This window comes from Macaca fascicularis, chromosome 1, assembly GCF_037993035.2.
Source record: "Macaca fascicularis isolate 582-1 chromosome 1, T2T-MFA8v1.1".
NCBI classification, from domain to species: Eukaryota; Metazoa; Chordata; class Mammalia; order Primates; family Cercopithecidae; genus Macaca; species Macaca fascicularis.
The window spans coordinates 186,429,464-186,450,450 of record NC_088375.1 but is presented as its reverse complement, the minus strand read 5'-3'; the positions used below and the strand labels follow the sequence as shown (position 1 = coordinate 186,450,450).

At 47.4% G+C, this 20,987-nt stretch overlaps 1 protein-coding gene across 7 annotated transcripts in view; it reads left to right on the top strand.

The window, feature by feature from the left end:
* The window catches only part of SLC5A9 (solute carrier family 5 member 9), a 55,462-nt gene extending 34,692 nt beyond the window's left edge, over nt 1-20,770 (top strand). For 2 of the 7 annotated variants that reach the window (XM_005543444.5, XM_005543443.5), the window contains 10 exons: nt 539-644; nt 1,534-1,614; nt 1,936-2,141; nt 2,344-2,479; nt 3,730-3,837; nt 5,789-5,939; nt 7,738-7,906; nt 9,380-9,595; nt 12,570-12,729; nt 17,161-20,770. In XM_005543444.5, the coding sequence (XP_005543501.2) occupies nt 539-644; nt 1,534-1,614; nt 1,936-2,141; nt 2,344-2,479; nt 3,730-3,837; nt 5,789-5,939; nt 7,738-7,906; nt 9,380-9,595; nt 12,570-12,729; nt 17,161-17,369 (1,542 nt within the window). In that variant the 3' untranslated portion in view covers nt 17,370-20,770. Of the gene's footprint in view, nt 1-538; nt 645-1,454; nt 1,615-1,935; nt 2,142-2,343; nt 2,480-3,729; nt 3,838-5,788; nt 5,940-7,737; nt 7,907-9,379; nt 9,596-12,569; nt 12,730-17,160 lie in introns of all 7 variants that reach the window. The other 5 variants (XM_074007353.1, XM_074007343.1, XM_074007352.1 and 2 more) reach the window with 5 other exon arrangements.
* The last annotated feature ends 217 nt before the right edge of the window (nt 20,771-20,987 follow it).

The window sequence follows — 20,987 nt, the reverse complement described above, 5'->3', positions numbered from 1 at the left end:
TTTGAGAATCACCCTAAGTCAGCTTAGGCTCAGGCTATAAGCCCTTGTCTGCTAATAAACCCAAGTATGTTGATGAGTCACATCCATGTCTATCTGCACCAGGGCTCCTGCCGCACTGGGTCAGCCGTGGGCCATCTGGCAGCCAAGTAGGCTCTGCTCTGCCAGGGAGCAGCCAGTAACTCTCTGGTTCTTCCTCTCTTCTCCTAAATGGCCTCTTCTTCTCCAGCCCAGCACCTTCCTTCACTTCCTCAGTCTTCCACTTAATTCCTCACCACTCCCTTCACATCTAGCAGACTACGCAATTAAATTTTTCTCAGTTTTGGGACTTTATACAGTACTTCTCTGCTTTAAAGCCTCCATGGTGCCTCAGTGTCTGCAAGATAAAGCCCACACTCTTTAGCATAGCATTTAAAGCTCATTTTCATCATGTGATGAGGGCTGAGGATGCCTGGTGTTGCTGGGCAGGCAGGTGACGTGTCCACACAGCCCTACTGAGGGCCTCGGGTGTCCTGGCCTCTTGGGTCCTGGCTCTCTGCAGACTGATATCTTCTCTGGAGCTCTCTTCATCCAGATGGCATTGGGCTGGAACCTGTACCTCTCCACAGGGATCCTGCTGGTGGTGACTGCCATCTACACCATTGCAGGTAGGCAGAGGGAAGGTCATGTTGGGCTGCCGAGACTGAGACAGGAAGAGGGAAAGAGGGAAGCTTTTGACTGGCAGAGACCACCCAGAGAGAAAGACTGAAGGAGAGACAACCAAAGAGAGACAGAGAGACATAACACTGATGCTGACAGAGAGAAAGAGAAACAGGAGAGGTAGAGACAAAGAAAGGCTGAGACAGAGAAGTAGAAGAACACAGGGGAACAGAATGAAAGACACAGGGACAGAGACCAGGGGGATGAAAAGGGCAGAAATGGGAGGAGGAACGGGTCAAGCAGAGAGAGGGAAGGACAGACAGTAATAAATACCAGAAAAGACTAACTGCCCAGGGAGCAAGGTAGAGAGGGGTACTATGACCCAAGCCAGAGTCACTGCAGGCTGCCCCAGGCAGAGACCACAACCCACCTCCTCCTGTTTCCTCTAAATCTCCTCGCACAAGGTTGGGCACCATGGGAGACCAGCTTGGGAGGACAGCCTTACTTATGGTTAAGTTGGGGTCCAGAGACGGGGTAAGGGGCATTTAGATGGACATTGGGAGGAGAAAGCAGGGAGTATTCCTGGCAGAACTACAAGCCAAGGAATGGACTTGGGATATTAAACAATAAGACAGAGCTGTGGCGTGATGGCCACAGTCAGCTGCTGTCAAGACAGAAAGAAGGGACCCCAGCACCTTTGACTGTGACCAGCCGGCATCCTGCCAGGGAGGGAGAGAGGGGAGCACTGGGTGTGGAGAAAGGCAGGTGGCCAGAGTTCCCGTGCTAAGAGGGCTCTGTGTCTTCTCTGGTCCCCCCAGTGTGGCCATGCATAGAGCAGGCAGCCAGAGAGGACCCCAAACTGGTGCTGACTGATGAGCCCTCTCCTTGGGTCCCCAGGGGGCCTCACGGCCGTGATCTACACAGATGCTCTGCAGACGGCGATCATGGTCGGGGGAGCCCTGGTCCTCATGTTTCTGGGTAAGAAAGAGACCTAAATACACCCCACCATCATTCTTAAATTCCTCTCTGTCCTGTCTCTGTCACCTCCAGAGTTCGATTGAAACTTTCCAGTGCTTAGAGCCATGTGAGCCATGTCCCCTCTCCAGGCTGCGGCTCCCAAAGATCAGGGTTCTCGCTACTTCAAACCAAGGGTCTTGAGCCCAAGCCCCATCTTCCTCTTTCACTCCCAATCCCCACGTCAGTTCCAACCTGAGAGCCCACATGAGGCTGGGGGCTGGACATGCTGAGTGACAGGCTCAGTGGGGTCTCAGGGCTGCTTCACTCACTGTCTCCTCACAGGCTTTCAGGATGTGGGCTGGTACCCAGGCCTGGAGCAGCGGTACAGGCAGGCCATCCCTAATGTCACAGTCCCCAACACCACCTGTCACCTCCCACGGCCCGATGCCTTCCACCTGCTTCGGGACCCTGTGAGCGGGGACATCCCTTGGCCAGGTCTCATTTTCGGGCTTACAGTGCTGGCCACCTGGTGTTGGTGCACAGACCAGGTAATCCCCAGCCAGGCTTAGCCTGAAGTGGGGTGGCTTCCTGCAGAAAAACCCAGCGCCTGCATGCACAGAGGGTTGGACCTCATTCTGGGATTGTGACTGGACTGGAGTAGGGGCAGTCACGCCCAGTGTCAGGGCTCACCTGTGGCTTAGTGAGCATTTCCTCAACCTGAGCTGCACTCCTCATTTGCTGCCCTTTCAGGTCATTGTGCAGCGGTCTCTCTCGGCCAAGAGTCTGTCTCATGCCAAGGGAGGCTCCGTGCTGGGGGGCTACCTGAAGATCCTCCCCATGTTCTTCATCGTCATGCCTGGCATGATCAGCCGGGCCCTGTTCCCAGGTAAGAGTGAGTCTTGCTCTCTGGGTGTTGGGATCTGGGGCTTTCAAGGAGTGTCTGGAGAATGGGAATTTGTCCCTCGGCAATGTTAGACCAGAGCAGGGGTTGGCAAGGTTTGTCTATTAAGAACACATAGCTAGGCATGGTGGCATGCACCCATATACCCAGCTACTTGGGAATGATGAGGATCCTGAGTCCAGGAGCTTGAGTCCAGGAGGTTGAGGCTGCAGTGAGCTGTGATTGCCCCACTGCATTCCAGTTTGGGAAACAGAGCAAGAGAAACCCTGTCAAAAAGAAAAGAAAGAACAGAACAGAACAGAACAAAACAGAACAGAACAGAAAAGAAAAGAGAGAGGGAAGAAGGGAGGGAGGGAGGGAGGGAGGGAGGAAGGAAGGAAGGAAGGAAGGAAGGAAGGAAGGAAGGAAGGAAGGAAGGAAGGAAGGAAGGAGAAAGAAGAAAAGGAGAAAGAAAGGAAGAAAAGAAAGAAAGAAAGAAAGAAAGAAAGAAAAAGAAAGAAAGAAAGAAAGAAAGAAAGAAAGAAAGAAAGAAAGAAAGAAAGAAAGAAAGAGAAAGAAAGAAAGAAAGAAAAGGAGGAGGAGGAGGAGGGAAGGAAGGAAGGGAGGGAGGGAGGGAGGCAGGGAGGGAAAGCAAAGGAAAGCAAAGCAAAGAAAGGAAAAGAAGGCCGGGCACGGTGACTCACTCCTGTAATCCCAGAACTTTGGGAGGCCGGGGTGAGGTCAGGAGGTCAGGAGTTTGAGATCAGCCTGACCAACATAGTAAAACCCCGTCTCCACTAAAAATACAAAAATTCGCTGGGTGTGGTGGCACGTGCCTGTAATCCTAGCTACTCAGAAGGCTGAGGCAGGAGAATCACTTGAACCCGGGAGGTGGAGGTTGTAGTGAGCCGAGATTGCGCCATTGCACTCCAGTCTGAGCAACAGAGCAAGACTCCATCTCAAACAAACAAACAAAACAAGATAGAAAGAAAAGAAAAGAACACATAGTAAGCAGTTTAGGCTTTGTGGGCCAAACATATAATAAATATTTCAGTAGAAAAAAATGTGAATCAGGTAGAAAGTATATGGGCAAGAAACTTACCAAAGACCTGGACACCATTTGCCCCTTGACCTTGAAGACACGGGTCCCTGTCAGTCTCCAGTGAACATTATCCTGTAGTTTTGGAAAGCAAATACTAGGCCGACCTGAGAAGGCACAAGATCATGGACTCTAACTGCCATCACTTCTTCCACAGACGAGGTGGGCTGCGTGGACCCTGATGTCTGCCAAAGCATCTGTGGGGCCCGAGTGGGATGTTCCAACATTGCCTACCCCAAGCTGGTCATGACTCTCATGCCTGTTGGTGAGTCTCTCCTCCCCAGCCCACCCTGCACTCTCACCTCCAGCCTCCTCCAATCTCCATTGCCCAGGAGGGATGGCACTAACATGGATGGGAAGAGGGAAGAAAACTATTCACCTCTGCACCCCCATCCTAACACACACACACACTTTTTACAAGCATTTGTACAGAAGACATCAGCTCTGTGGGTAGGTTCTGGAGATGTAGAGATAAAAGGCAGGCCCCTGCTCAGGCATCACGCGGTCTCCAGGGTGCCTGGACTTGCCAGAGGCACAGTCCAGTGGAACCAATGTGGTGACCCAGTATGGGTTAAGGGAGCCCTAAGGAGGAACCTGACCCAGCTGGAGGATGTCGGGAAGGTCTCCCAGAAGGAAGGAAATGGAGCTGCATCCCGAGTTAAATCTTAGGCAGACACAGCGGGAGGGGCATAGGAAATGTCATTCTAGGGATGAGAAGCTGTGCCTGCAAAGGCCCAAGGTGAAGAGAGGGCATGAAGTATGAGCTTAAAGAGGCCCAGTGTGGATGCAGGAGCCAGGAGGAATGAAGACAACCTTCCTGGTGGAGATGTCACTGCCAAGCCTTGTTCTGGAGCGGAGTGCTGGGACACTGGGGGGTTTTGGTCAGAGAGAGCATGACTGGCTTTGTGTTTCAGCAAGACCAGTCTGCGTGGACGACTCTGTATGAGGCAGGCTTGGGGGTAGGCAGGGAGATTGTCCATGGGGTGTTTGCAGTGGTCCAGGTAGGTGGACCAAGTCGGTGACATCAGAGATGAAGAGAAAGGATTTAAAGATGTTTGTGAGGTTGAATTGACAGGACTTGATTTGAGGGATAATACAGAGAAATCCTAGAAGGCTCCCAGATCTTGGCCTTTAGATGGTGGTTTTATAATGATATTGAGATTAGGGACATACGAAGAGAGGTAGGATTATGGAGGGCAGCAGAGAGTAGAGATATTCCCTCCCTGTGGTAGAAGGAGGAGTAAATCCAGGCAGTAGTGGCCATGGAGGGAGGCCCAGCTAGGACAGAGCTCCCCTGAGGGGCAGATTGGAGGTAAGCAGGGAGGGGAGCAGAGCAAGGGTCTCAAGTAGCCCTAAGCTCTGCTGTGGGGCTCGAAAGACAATAACTAAAGAGGGGAACAGAAGTCCCCAGAGGGACATGGGCACCTGAGTTTGGAGCACTTGAGTCTGAGGCACCTGTGGCGCTCCAAGGGAGAGAAATGGACATTAGAAGGTGGTTAAATATATGGATTTGGAGGGAAAGAGGACTGAGGTGGGACCCGGGCTGGGATGATCTCCCCAGGGGTGAGCACTCATATCTTTAGAAGCTTGGTCACCGTCAGAGAAACTTCTATATCAGTGGGCCCCATCCTCCCTTGTTCAAGTGGAAAAATAGGCCCAGAAATGGCAAGGAGCTAGCCCAAGGATCATACATACAACTGGTTACTTGCAGAGCCAGGAAACAAGCCCAAAGCTGCTACCTCCCAGGCCAGGGCTTTAGCCCAACACCACCATGTCAATGAAGAAGGTATAGAAACACTAAACAGATCCACCCAATTATTAATAATCACCTTTCTACTCTCCCCAGCAGCGACCCACTAACCAAGTATCTACAAGCTGTGAAACCTAGACTGAGATGTTAAAGCTTCAGAGAACCTAGTCCTACATGCCTTAATAGGATGGATGAGGAAACTGAGGCTCAGGGTGGGAGGTGGAGGGGCAAATGAGTCATGCAAGGCCACATAGAAAGGCAGGGAGAGAGCCTGGGCAGAACCCAACCTGTAGTTCTGTGGTCTTGGATTTCTTATCTGTGCTGGATGGGAGCCTCATCCAACCCCTTCCCTCTCTCATCCCCACCCCCAGCTCCTGACTCTGCAGAACGCTCCAACAGCTTCTGTGGTCCTGGCAGAGTCGGCCTTAACAGGCCAGCCGTTCACATGAGCCTCATCTCTCCCCAGGTCTGCGGGGCCTGATGATTGCCGTGATCATGGCCGCCCTCATGAGCTCACTCACCTCCATCTTCAACAGCAGCAGCACCCTGTTCGCCATTGACGTGTGGCAGCGCTTCCGCAGGAAGGCAACAGAGCAGGAGCTGATGGTGGTGGGCAGGTGCGCTGGCCCCTCCTTCCTTCCTTCCCAAGTGCCCTCTCCCCTCTCCCCTGCCCTGGGTTACCCGGAGCAGGTGTGGCTGGGTTGGACCCTGGACTGGCAGCCAGAGCACTGGGTTCAAGCTCCAGCTCTCCACATGATTTCAAGTAAGTCCTTTCCCAACCCTGGACCACTCCTTCTTTCTGAATAATAGGAAAAAACACCTCTTCCCTGGTAACTTTATCTTGGAATTGATCAACAGGGTTATTGAGAGATTAAAAAAGTACTTAAGAAATGAAAGGTAAGCTGTGTAAGCACAAGGAAATTTAGCAAGCAGCTCACCCAAGGTATTCCCAACCAACTCTGGATGTTACGCCCGGTTAAAAAAAAATGCTATTAATTTAATCCATCAGATTCACTCTGAACATCTACGATGCATCACATCCCACATGCAGGGGACCCACAGATGGGTCATATGGCCCTGCCCTCAGGGTGCTCACAGTTTAATAAGAAAGGTGGAAACACAGGTAACACAGCAAGGTATTTGCATCAATGGAGATTTTCACGGGAGGGCTGTCTCCAAATGATGCAGAGCCTTGGACACCAAGCTAAGGAATTTGAACTTTATCTGTGGATAACAGTTTTATGCTTTTAAAAGCCTAAGTTGGTGGCTACTATTTTTGGTTTTCCATAGGCTGGAGATTTGTAGTTCACATAAGGTTAAGGGGCCCTTTTTAAAATCTTCGTTTCATAATCGAAGGTTCCCTTACTTGGGTTTCTGGACTAAAGTTCTCCCACTTTGTGGCTAGGAAATTGAATTGAGGAATCTTGCTTTTTCGCATCTCCCTGCCTTTGCACTCAATGTTCTTTCCACCAGGATGCCTTATGCCCAGGGCTGCCTAATGGATTCCTACTGCCTGCTCATCTGTGCACCCCCAGCCCTAGGCAAGGGGACTGGCAATTGCAGGATCTGAGTGCAGGACAGATTGTGCAAAGAGGAGGGGGATGAGCGGCAGGGAAGCTACTTGGGTAGCTGATGCTCTAGTGGAGTCTAAGAGAGGCAAAATGGGAGGAAAAGGAGAGGGGAAGACAGGTATGCAGTGACATGTCAAAAGAAGCATTCCTTATGTGTGCACATAAACTGGTTTTGCTATCATTTCCTCAGTCAGTGAGGTTCGGGCTCTATCTACTGGTCATATGTGTTATTGCACCCAACACATCCAAGAAAAGTTTTTCATCTACTTCACACATCTGCAAAATCACACATGCAGAATGCTTTGGGGACTTAGGTCTGAGCCACAGTTTGTTGAGAGGGAGTCAGGTGAATAAGTGGGATTCTTTCCCAAGATCAATGCCACAGTAAGGGAGAGAGGATCAGCGCCTGGAGGAGGGAGCAGTTCCTGGAAGCTGCAGTCATGCTGGGAAAGAGCTGCCTTACATCGGGCTGGGATGGAAAAGAGGGGAAGACATGCTACGCAGAGACCAGAGACCTTTTACTGGGGCGGGGGTGGGGCGGAATGTATGAATTCCGCCGTGAACAGCAACAGCTGGGTGACGTGACCTTGAAGGCATCTAATATATAAGTGCCACGGAGGCATTAGAATTATAAGTTTCTTCAATTCCACAATTCCGATATTCCGGGATTTTGAGACTAAGTTTCTGAATCTTAGTGTTTGAGATTCTGGCTGCCAACCTTCTCTGATCTAGTGACTGTGCATTTCCCTCCCTTCTCCCTTCCTGGTTCCTGCCCATGACCTTCACCCCACACCACACCATGCCCACCCGAGTGTGCCTCAGTGCCCTGTGCTCTCTCTGGCAGAGTGTTTGTGGTGTTCCTGGTTGTCATCAGCATCCTCTGGATCCCCATCATCCAAAGCTCCAACAGTGGGCAGCTCTTCGACTACATCCAGGCTGTCACCAGTTACCTGGCCCCTCCCATCACCGCTCTCTTCCTGCTGGCCATCTTCTGCAAGAGAGTCACAGAGCCCGTGAGTGCAGTGCACCTGTCTCTCACATACAGCAGAGGGGCTGGAGACCTGGTCTCTCAATCACCTGGTCTCTGTGACCTTGGGAAAATCCACCTCCCCTCTAGGCTTCCATTTTCCTGACCATAGCATCTGGCCTAGATTCATTCATTCACTCAACAAACATGTATCAGTCTTATAATGGCAGCTCCAGGGATGCAATGGTTTATGAGATTCATATAGCTGTGCCATCGCTGGGCTGGCAGAGCGATAACTGAATAAGCAATAATAATAAAGTATGCTGGCTGGTGGGAGAGTAAAGAGCACAAGCACCTAACCTATGGGGCTCCTGGGAGGGGTCAGGGAAGACTTCCTGGATGAAGTGACATCTGAGCTGAGGCCTGAAGGATTAATGGGAGGGGGAAGAATGTTCCAGACACAAGGAACAGTGTATGTGAACGTGCAAGAGAGACTGTAATATCTCTAGGGTCTGTTCCATCTCTAACACTATAAGGTTCTATGTGTAAGCAAAATAACAGCAATGACAATGATGATGACAAAGTGTGACCTTACAAGGGTTCCTGCACATGCATCATTCATGCAACGGCCCTGAAACCTGAGAGAATCTGGGAGGAAGCAAGGGGTACCCCAGGACTGGAGGCTTGGTTACTCCCCAGGATAGCCTAGAAGAGACAGGCTGGCTGTACCCTGAGAAGCTGATGGATATCATGGACACCGCTCCACAAAAACAATGTGAGAGTTCAAGGTCATTGAAAATGAGGTCATAGAACCCCCTCCCTTGATAGTACACCTAAGCAAGTGTCTACTGTCTGCACAGGTCTCATCTCACTGACAACGATGCCACACAGCAGGACCTGGATGAACTCTGGGTGTTTCTGCTCATTCCAAAGTTTTTGAAATCAGGATCAATATCTCCCATACTCTTACATGCTGGGAACAGGTACAGGTTAGGGCCAAGTGGAGGTATAAAGAAGAAAGACATGAGAGGTACCAGAGCTTTTCTTAAAAACAACAACAACAAAAGGGAAGTCTCTATTCTGATTTCTGATTTATCATAATAGAAGGTTGGGAAGGGGATCCTGGTATTCCCTGATTATTACAAAAGTTTATTCCATTGTAGTTGAATATTAACCATCTATTAATTACTTAGTGCTGTTTTAATTTTATGAATTTTTAAATTACTGCCCCCGATGAGACAACTCTGAGTCAGCAAGGCTGAGTCATTCGTTCAGTCAGTTCACAATGGAGCCAGGATTCAAATCTTAGTCTATCTGACTCTACAACCCCTATGCCACTGTGCCTTTCAGTCAAGACAAAGTCTCAGTACTAATGGGGAACTCATTTCCCCATTAGTAGATGGATTTTCCCAGCATGGTAATAAACCAATGGGAGACAGAGTTGGGGACAGAGTAGTTTTACCTTCCTAGGGTCTCCCACCTGGATCGCACCTCAGCTCATGTCTGCCCTCTTTCACAGGGAGCTTTCTGGGGCCTCATGTCTGGCCTGGGAGTGGGGCTTCTGCGCATGATCCTGGAGTTCTCATATCCAGCGCCAGCCTGCGGGGAGGTAGACCGGAGGCCAGCAGTGCTGAAGGACTTCCACTACCTGTACTTTGCACTCCTCCTCTGCGGGCTCACTGCCATCGTCATCATCATGGTCAGCCTCTGTACCACTCCCATCCCCGAGGAACAGGCAAGTGTTGTGCTCATACTGAGGCCCTCCAGAAATGCTCTCCCTTCCCCCATAGCCTGGAATTCCACTGCTGACTTTTACTTTGTTGGGTTATGATCTCCCCTCTGGCCACTCAGATGTCCTTGGGAGGGAAAGTTCCTTGGGCTATGAATTCCCCAATGAAAAGTAATTCATTCAACTCAAAAATTACTCAGTGAGTACTTACTATGTGCTAGGCACTGTGCTGGGCTTACAAAGATAAATGGTCCCTGCCAGAGTTTATCCTCAGGGGGAAACAGCTGACACAAGCTGCCACTATACAAAGAGAAAGTGCAGAAGGGCCAAGCTCAATCGGAGGGGCCAAGCACAGAGGGAGAGGCAGTCACCTCCTGGGGGCCCAGGGAGGGCACACTGATGAGGACACTTTGAATTAGACCTTGAAGAATGAATAGAGAATTTTAAGTGGCCAAGAAACAAATACAAGAGAAAAGAAACAGAGAGCTTATTAAGTGAAGAACTCAAATTGAAATCCTCACCTCTCACAAGCAACAGCCCTTGAACACTGATGCTTGGTCTTCTGCGGCCTTTTTTCCTTACAGCCTAGAGGTAGAGCTGCTGAAATAAAAGACCACCGGTTGGGTGACTTAAGCAACAGAAATGTATGGTTTCACAGTTCCAGTAGCAGGAAGGCTGAGATCAAGGTGTCTGCAGCGTTGGTTTCATCCAAGGCCTTTCTCTGTGGCTTGTAAAAAACTGCCTTCTCCTTTTGTCTTTACACGGTCTTCCCTTGTGCCTGCCTGTGACTGAATCTCCTCTTCTTTTAAGTCATAATGGATTATGGCCCATCCTGGTGACCTCATTTAACCTTAATTGTCTGTAAAGACCCCATCTCCAAATACAGTCACATTCTGAGGTACTGGCGGTTAGGATTTTGACATAGAAATTTTGGGAGGACACAATTCAGCCCATAACAGAGCCCATGCTGGAAGTCAGTCCCTGAAACACGGAGTGGATATCAGGGATAATACTCTTTTGATGGATGGTTCTTTAGAGTTTGCAAGATGACTTTATACCCTTGGTTTCACTGATTCCCACAAAAAAAAGCAGGGCCTTCCCAGGCTGACTTTTCCAGTGGCTCACACCAGAAATGAGCCCCTCCTCCCGCTGAATCTTCAACCTCTTCTCCATTGCCTGTTTCCTCCCTCTTCATCCTGAAGTCTTCCCCAATTGAAAATCCTTCCCTGAATCCTGTTATCCTCTAGTTCCTGCTGCCTCCCTCTCCTCCCTTCAACAGCAGACTTTTGCAAAGAATGGTTTCCTTTCCCAGCCTCCACTTCCCACCTCTTGTCTGTTTCTCAGCTGCTGCTGTCTGGCTGTTGTCCCCAACATTCCGCTGACATTTCTCTCACTGAAGTCACTGATAACATCTTATTGCTAAAATCAAAGGTCATGTTCCTGTCTTTATTTTAAATGAATTCCCAAGAGAACTGGACACTACTGACCACTTCCTGCACCCCGAAGACCTCTCTTCTGTTCCCTTCCATGAAATATCTCTCCCCTAGGTTTTGTATTTTTGTTGTTTGTTTGTTTTGACTACCCTTCCAATCACTCTTTTGACTTCTTCACAGGCTTCTCTGTCTGCGCTGAAAAATCAGTGTTCCTTAGGAACCCATCTATGGCCTATAACCTCTCTCACCCTACAACACTCCTGGGCTATCAATTCACCACTTTCTATGTAAAGTTGACTCTCAATTCTCTATCTACAGCCAAAACCCCTCTCCCAAGATTCAAACCAAAAATCCAACTGTCCCCTGATGACATACAGAGACATAGTCCATATGCTACTGGTGACACCCAGTAGAAGTATTAGGTAAGGTTTATTGAGAGATACTTATAAGCAAGGAAGCTTCCCAGGCTCTCATGATCCCAGAGAGATGCATGCCTGGGACCAGCATAGCGGAAAGTAAGAAGTTGGGAGCAGGATAGGGGATACCCAGCTCAACATGCACCAGAAAGCTGCCTCAGAGCTCAGGCAGTGGTAAGTCCCACACCACCGATATGAGGCAGAGAACTGCTGTGTTTTATTTTGCTGAGTCACCAAAAAGGAGAAGAGAGAAAGCCACCAGGGCCATCCAAGGAAGTAAGTTTTATTTCTCCTCACCTGAACATCTCCACTAGGACGACCTGCAGACTCCTGAAGCACATCATCATATTTGTGTGTGCACATGTTCTCTCTCTCTCTGTCTCTGTCTCTATCTATCTCTATCTCTCTTCTTTCTCTCACCAGCACTAATACCCACTCCTTGTCCTGTGTTCTTTATTCCTGGGAGAGGCACCACTACACGTCTGGTCACCCAAGGCAGGAACTCTGGAGCTGTATTAGCCTCTCCCATGTCCCTCACCTGGCTCTTTCAGTCAGTCACACTGTTCTGATTTCACCTCCTTTATCCATTTCCTCAGGTGTCCATTATTTTTGGCTTCATTTTTGCATTATCCTCCAATCTGGACCCCTTTCAATTCACTCCAAGAGGTCTTTGAAGATTCTGGCACTTACAGTCTCTATCTTCTTCTTAAAGTCTGCAGTGACTCTCCATTGCCTACAGGGTTTTTGCTCTTTAGGTCACAACTCCTCAGCCTGACCTTTGAAGCCTCATTCTCAAGTGCCTGCCTCCCTGTCCAGCCTCGTTTCCCTCAGTCTGTAAAATCCATGAGGACAGGACCCAGGTGTGTTTTAGGTCTGTATTCTAGCACCTGGCACAAGCCTGGGGTAGAGCACTTGATGTAGAGCAGGGAGTGTTCATATTTGAAGAAAGAGGAAGTCAGGGCTAAGATCCAAGCCTTAGGCAAGTCTAAGATCAAACTTGACTCCCAGTGCTGGCCTTGTTCATTGTACTCTTTGCTGTTTTTCGGATGGCCTTCCACAAATGGGCCTCTGTTTTTCTACAGCATGACTTCTCTCCAAGGCAACTGACTCCAGTGTCTTCTTTCCCTCCAGCTCACACGCCTGACATGGTGGACTCGGAACTGCCCCCTCTCTGAGCTAGAGAAGGAGGCCCACGAGGGCACACCGGAGATATCCGAGATACCAGCCGGGCAGTGCCCCGCAGGAGGTGGAGCAGCGGAGAACTCGAGCCTGGGCCAGGAGCAGCCTGAAGGTAGGCTGCGGCAGGCCGGGGGATACTCATCACAGAGGAACAAGTGGGCACAGACTTATGTCGTGGGCGGCCTTTGGGATGGGGCCTCTGAGGAAGCCCAATAAATATCACCCTAACTCCCTTCCCACATGGCTATTGAACTATTAGAAAAATAAGATAAATGAGTTAGGTAGATGGGAGCCAAAACAGTGCCCTCATTACTGATCAAGTGTAAGTGGAAAGAGTTGGTTTATATCTGTGGGGAGATCCACTTCTTAATACTGAACCCCCATATTCCACGGAGGTACCCATCCAGTCACCAGCAGATCTGATCGGGGCACAGAATAAAGAGGGCATGCTTGGCTCAGCCCTGTCCTCCCTATAAAGAAGGGCAGGGCTGAGCTAAGCATGTCCTCTTTATCCTTCCCAAATCCACCCACATGGAAGTCCCTTCTCCCCTAGGCTGAATGAGTATAAGGGCAGAAAATCAAAGAATGTTACACCCACGGGGTTCCCTCCACATGGAAGGAAACATGAGGCATGACAAAGAAACCCCTCACCCGTGTCCCCACCACCACTTTTCTTTATTATTTATTTATCTCTCGGGGCTCAACAAGTCTGCCTACAGTCATACAGAAGCGTGGTTGTCCCTCGTGGGATGAGAGCAGCCATGCCTCCATACAGTTGTTTTGTTTCCTGAGGTTCCTCCAAAACACCCTCCCACACCTCCGGGTGTCTCCTCGAGCTGCCGATGAGCCATGTGACATATGAAGTGCATCCCTGGGGGTTCCTACATGTGTTAGAAGAGTATGTCAGCTAAATCTACTTGAAGGCCACACAGTATCTACAGTTGAAAATTATTTTAAGACATGATTTGAGGTACCTGTGTTAGACACAATGCAGCTATCACCTTCCTGAGTTAAACGAAATAACAATATTAAAACATTCTAATGATAGAGTGAAAACATTATAAAGATTTTTTTCAATTAAAAAAATCCCAAGGAAAATGTTAAACTCTATAAAGCTCTACCTGGGTGACAAAATAATCTATATGCCAAATCCCAGTGACATGCAATTTACCTATATAACAAACCTGCACATGTATCCCTGAAACTAAAATAAAAGTAACAGAAAAAAAAAAGTGTCCCAGGAAAATAAATAAATAAATAAAATCCAAAAAGTTAAATAAGTTTGCAAATTAAAGTCCGAAATCAATCTCTCTTGCCTTTGTGAATTAAAAATTCAAAGAAATTTAATTGTTAGATCTATTTTCTGCCTCAGTGAAAGAAGGTCTCAATACAAGTAGATGAATAAGACATAGTCTCTGTCCCCAAGGAGGTGAGAATCTCTTGGAGGCAAACAGGTAGTGCAAAGATGTAGAGTTTACACTAAAATGGACAAAAATGTCAATAATGTAGTAATATTGGGCTTTTAAACACAATGGTATGCCATTGTTTATAACATCCAGGCAGAGAAATAAAATGCATCTTCATGTGAAAAAACAGTAAAATCATTAAGTTTTTTAAAAAACAGGTCTCAGTGCCTGGATGGAGTTAGGGTTCCCTCAGCAGCTGCAGCTACTTTCTCTCATTGGATTGGCCGTAGCTCTAGTTTTATACCAGCCTCTCTGGGCCAAACTTTAAATATTTCTAGTGAGCTAAGAGCATAGACAGGATTAGCAAAGCATCACTTGCTGCACCAGCATGGTTGGCAATGCCATGCCACTCGGTTCTCGTGCCTTTGCCAGGTTTGAGGGGCCCTATACTTTCCTCCAGACCTGCAAAGGATTCCACCTTTCTTGAGGCCCTTCACCTTTGCTTAAGGCCTTGATTCTAGAGAAACAGCCACTTGCCTAATGTTAATGACATCACAACCCCCAGAATCCCACCAAGGTCTATGGCTCAAAGCTTCTTCCCAAGCTACGGCAGTTAAAAGCCAATAATCCAGTATAAAAAGCTATTCATAACAATGGATATATTTTTTTCCAAACTTTCGTGGTTAAAACCCACATAGGCTCACTTCAGAAGATACTACCAAAGATCAACATCACCCTGCCTGGTCTTATCAGTTGCCCCTATTACTTCATGATATTTTGCTTTGCAAATATATATATATATATGTATATATATATATATATATATATTTTAAACTGCTCCCCCATCATCATTGCAAAGACTGGGTCCTGGGCCTTGTAAAACTTATGGTATTCAAGAAAGCAATCTGAAAGCATGAGCTTTTGTAGATGAGGCAACTGCCAAGAGAAGGAGGAAGGAAGAAGGGGCAAAGCTGCAAAGAAGCTCCTACAGAGAAAGAGGAAGGAGACAGCTTGTACTTTCCCACTGCTGAACCCCAGAACTAGGCAAACTTACACAGAGTTACACAAATGAAACTACTCCCTGGTTGGTCCCCAGGCCAAGGGACACAGTCATCCCTGGAGAAGCCGAGAGGAATGCCTGCTCCCTGTGGATGACTTGCTCCCAAGCAAGAAAAAGGAGGCACCAAGTCAGCCAAGAAGTCCAATGAGAGAAGCTCACCCCCCTTCACAGACCACCACCATGAGGAAGTAGAAGAGTAGGGAAAGGCTGGTGCTATTATACATTAAAGCTCCTTCCCTGCCCAGAGAAACAAACATCAGAAATAGGGAAAAGGCACCCTGTCTCAAAAAACCTGCAGGCAGGCATAAGCCAGGCAGTATAATGTTGAGTCCTGAAAAGGAAAGTTAAAAATATTTAAAGGAGGCTGGCACAGTGGCTCATGCCTGTCATCCCGGCACTTTGGGAGGCCAAGACAGGGGGATTGCTTGAACTCAGGAGTCAAGACCAGCCTGGGCAACATGGCAAAACCCCGTACCTACAAAAAATGCAAAATTTAGCAGGGTGTGGTGGTGCACACCTGTGGTCACAGCTACTCAGGAGGGTGAGATGGGAAGATTGCTTGAGTCCAGAAGGTTGAGGCTACAGTGAGCCATGAATGTGCCACTGTACTCCAGCCTGGGCAACAGAGTGCGACCCTGTCTCAAAAAATATATATATTTATATATATATATAAAAATATATATTTTTTAAAAATATAAAATATGTATATAAAATATTTTTAAATAAAATATATATATATATATATATATTTAAAGGACAGCAGAGTAGATCTGAAAGAAATATGTACATCCCAGGTTTCATATATGAATTTATTGAGTTATGGCACACCACTTAATAACTCCTTTAGTGACATAGGCTCTCTGGGCAAAGGAATTTAAATATGAAGCTCTGTGCATCCTCTGTCTCAGAAGTTTGCCAAGGGAATCAAAAGAGAGAATGTTTCAATCAGCTTGGAAAATGATAAAGCTTAGTACAAATGAAATGCTGAATTCATATTACCATTAGTGCAGTTCTGTTGCTATGTGACCTTAAATAAATCTCTTCCCTTTCCTGAGACTTTTTTCGTCTCTGTGCAATCAGGGAGCCAGACCAGATGGCATCCAAGGTTCTTGCATCTCTGACACCCTGTGGTTTTATTGAACTTACCAGCTACCACACTCTAAACACATTAAAATAATAAAGCATTCATTCCCAGTGCATTCTTTTCAATCTCAGTGAAAGGATTTTTATATTAATTTTATTTGTGATATAATATCTGTTGATTTAAAAACACTTAAAAATATTTACCTTATTAATTCTTTTGAATTTAGTTTTTAGTGAATTGTGCTATATTTTAACCTCAGAGCAGGCCCCTTTCTCACCCCGAGGAAGCCCGTGTCGCCATGGGTTTGGTCTCATGTACATTTAGAATATCATATGCACCAGAACCTCTCCCACTGCTCCAGCACTGGTAACTTTTTAAAGTGCTGTCCAATTTCCATCCTCATTTGGTAGTCAGAACAACCCAGAGAAGAATGGGGTATATGTCATTGATACATCTGAGACAGAAAGAACCTCCAGCTCAGAGAAGCTGAGTGATTTGCATATGGCCTCACAGTCAGCTAATGGCAGAGCTGGCCCTGGAACCAGGTTTCTGGCTTGCAGCCCAGTGCCCTTTCCAATTGCAGTTGTGGCAGTCTGCCTGGTTCAAACGCTTCCTTCTTCCTGGGTGAGATAATGCTCCTTCCTTCTGCCCTTATTCAGAACTTGTGCTATGAATTGGGATGAACTGCATTATCCTGCCACGTTTACACACCATCCCCTCTCCAAGAAAGTAGTGCTTCCACTACATGAGTGTTTGGATGCTGTGGCCAAGGTCAGAACTTAGTCTAGAGTACCAGCTCAGCCCTCGGTCTGTAGTTTGCAGAAAGTACAAGTCAATAGCTTCACCCCTCCCCATTTCCTGTGCACCCCCCATACTTTCCTTCAGTTTCTCACCATCTCTCTCCCTCCCCTACTCTCCTATCACTTTCCTTTCTCCAATCTTCTTTGCCTTTCCCCTCCTGCTCCTCTTCCTCTTCTGGCTTTGTCCCTCCAGCCCCAAGCAGGTCCTGGGGAAAGTTGCTCTGGAGCTGCTTCTGTGGGCTCTCTGGAGCACCGGAGCAGGCCCTGAGCCCAGCAGAGAAGGCTGCGCTAGAACAGAAGCTGACGAGCATTGAGGAGGAGCCACTCTGGAGACATGTCTGCAACATCAATGCTGTCCTCTTGCTGGCCATCAACATCTTCCTCTGGGGCTATTTTGCATGATTCCCCAGACCTGGCTTCAGTGTAAACAGACTAACAAAGCTCAAGTCTGTCAGCCACAGAAACAGGCTCTCCTCTTACTTTGCTGTCTAAACTGGAGACCACAGAAGTCAAGACTGCAAGATCCCCTGAGGAGAATCCAACTCAACCTGCACACTTGACGAGTGGAGAAACAGAAGCCCAGAGAGAGCACTGGGTTTGTTCAGGGCCACCCAGCAGGAGTCACACGGGGTTTCCCCACTCTTTCTGATACATTGCCTTACAGACCTACCTCAAACACACTGTTTCCATCCTCTTGTTGAATGTATTCAGTAGCTTTACTGAATGTGTGTCTTGAGGTTAGAAAAGTGGAGGATACAAGAAAAGGAGCAGCAAGAAATTTGCAAAAATCCAAGAGCACTTTTGCTCCCCGTTATCCTCCTTCCTCTTCCCCTTTCTGGCTCCCCTACCTCTCTATCTTTCTATTCTTACCAATAATCTGTTTGTAGCATGAATTTACCCAGGAGGGTCCTATATTTCCATTGGTGGCTCCACAGTGGTGGCTGTCAGACCCGAAGGAGTGGGGAGCCAAGGGTGGACTTTAAGCATGGTGACAGATGGTGTTTTGGGCAGAAAGCTCTTGGACAAGGGACTATCCAAAGCACTATTTAAATTCTGCCTCTTCCTACTCTCTAGCCCAAATATGCACAAAATCTCTATGGCCTTGAAAAACAGAGAGACATGACTTGTGAAAACCACGAGGAATCAAGACATGTTACTCTGTATTTAAGGATAAGCCCCACAGTGGGCAGCACAAACAGCCTGGGAGCCACTGTGCCTGTGCCTCTCTGTCCTTCTCCCTTTGCTTGCCGTGTATCTGCATACCTTGGAATACACTGTGACCCCAGTTAAGTGTCCCTTCGCCAGGAAGCTGCCGCAATGTCCAAACCTGGGTCAAGGTCCCACGCCTGCTCCCATAGCCCTGGACCTGCTTCTGTCACAGCACTGATCACACCGAGATGGAAGACTCCAGGGGGCAAGGACCAAGGGCCATGTCCCAAGTGACTTTGTACCCAGAAAATAACAGCTGTTCAATAAGTGTGTATTGAGTTAATTAGTTCTCCATGGTCCTGGTAGGCTTTGTGCTGCGGCTGGCTGGGTAGTAACTTGGGGTGTTAGCTGTTAGGGATGAGTCTCCTTGACTTGGAGTTTAAGTAACTGAGTCTCAGACACCTAGAGTGAGATCACAGCCCCAGTTTACTGACAGACACCAGGTGTGGGCGCGCCTTTCTTCTCCTATCTCCCAGTTGAGGCTGCCCCTACTCTCATCCATTTATACTGACTAGTAATTACAACTGGATAAAAATAAAATTCTATTTCTTTGAGGTGTAGACACAGCAGATTCCATAAATACCTCCTGTTGCTGCAGCCTCCAAATTTTTGTTTCCATTGACCTTGTGACCTTGCTTCTCACTTTAGTTGGCTCTGCCCTCTCTGTTGTTTCCCGTTAATCCTTACTGAGAACTCAGTTTTCCTCTGATTGCTCCCAAAACCTTTCACACTAGTATTTGTGTGTGACATATTATATTGAAGGTTTGGGGAGAAGAATTCTAAACCACAGAAGCACAATCTAAAATTGGATACTGAATATCTTACTTTTAGATGTTCCTCAGGAGCCTGCTCCCAGAATTTCTCAGAGGTCTCTTCCTTAGTCTCCAACTTCCTGCCTTCTGCCTGGCTCTTTGTCCCCTCCCCCTTTGTAGATTTGAGAGATGTTTCTCCATTCCTCCAATCTTGGCCCTCCTCCTCCTCCTTTATTGTCCTGAGCCTCTACTGAACTCCGGACGTATCTCATCTGACCCAAAGACAAGACATGCTGTTGAATACAGCAGGACTGCAGAAGGGTGGCCACTCCTCTTCCCTACCATTTTGCCTGATTAATTCCTACTTGTTCTTCACATCTCAGCTCAAAAGTCACATCCTAAGTAAAGCCACACAGTCCTGGTAATGATCTAAGCACAGACACCTACATCCCAAACATGAACCCCTAACACCCAAGATACAGTCTCATGATCCCCCAACTTTGCCTTCAAAGCATATGTCAGTGTATACTACTATATTTGTGTGATTCTTTCATTAATAGGCATCTTTCCCTAGATTGTGAGTTCCCTACTGAATCCCCTTCACCTAGATAGGTACCTGGCATATGGTGGGTACAAAATTCTGTGTTATATGAATAAGTGAAAGAATAAATGAATGAAATGAGTGAGTGAAAGGGTGCCCCTAGCAGAGGAAACCAAAGATTAAAAACAAAAAGCTGGGAAAAATCATACATAACTAGGGACAAAAATAGTTTGAAATGTCGGGAGTGGAAGATACACGCGGACAGGACCGCTGCTAGTCCTTATGCTTCATTGTGAAACTGAGCAAAAGATGCCTTTTTTCTTGGCAGATACAGATCCTCACTATAGGGTGACAGGTGGCAGCCAGAGCCCATGCTCACTTCAGCTCCCACATGCCCCTATTGGCCAGGTGTATTTGTGCAGGGTACCACCTGCACATGCATGAGTGGTAGGCCTGCATGTTGGAGAATGTGTGGTGCAGTGACTGGGAGGTAAGCAGGTGATAGCTCAGGAAGGAGGTTCCATGCTAAACTTGGGACTTCATCTCTTGTCTGGATCATTTCTACAGCCCCTTGATTCTTATCTCTCTTCCCAGTCTCTCTTCTTGCAATTCATCCTATGCACTATAGCAAGAATGATTTTTCTAAAATGCAAATATTGTTCTATCTATTTAAGACTCTCCACAGATGGTGTTTTCCAGCTTGGCGTGAGATCCTATGAAAATTGCTAGAAATATATCCCAGGGTTTTGTCCCTTCTATACTACAGCCAAAGAGAGGCTGTTATGTGCAGTGGTTAAGAAGACTGCAGGGGCTTGAAAGACTGACCCTCTGGAACCAAATCCTCATTCTGTCATTTTCTAATGACAAGATATTGGAAAAGTTGCTTAACTTCTCTATCTTTTCTCATCCACAAAATAGAGACAGTAATAGCAGCTACTTCACTGGGTTGATGAGAAGATTAAATTAGTTAATTCAAATAAAGTATTTAAAATAGTGCCTGGCATATAACTAAAGTACTTAATAAATGTTAGCTATTATTGAGACAGCCAGGTGGGACGGGCTCCCTGGCAAAACTCCAACCGGCCTATGCACTGAGAGGAGTGCACACTGGGATGGAGCCACAGACATTCGTGCCATTTGCAGCAGGGAGGAGCCTGGCCTCTCCTCTTCTTGGGTGGAACCTGGAATTCAATCTGTGAGGTGGGATTCCTACACTAGCAGGAACTCTGGCCTTGCAGAGAGTCCCTGTTACCTCTTTTTTCCTTTTTGCCCAATAAATCCTGTTATTCTCACCCTTCAAATTGTGAGCCTAATTTTTTATGGCCATGTGATAAGGACCTGGCTGTTAGCTGAACTAAGGAAAACATCCCACATTATTACTGCTATTAGTAGCAGGCAAGATGAACACATAAGGAGGCATGACATTACGTAGCAATGTTATTTTAGATCTAGCACAAAATGCTGTCAGAGAAAAGAGCAGGGAGGAATTTGTTCTACCAGGGAAATCAGGAAAGGGCA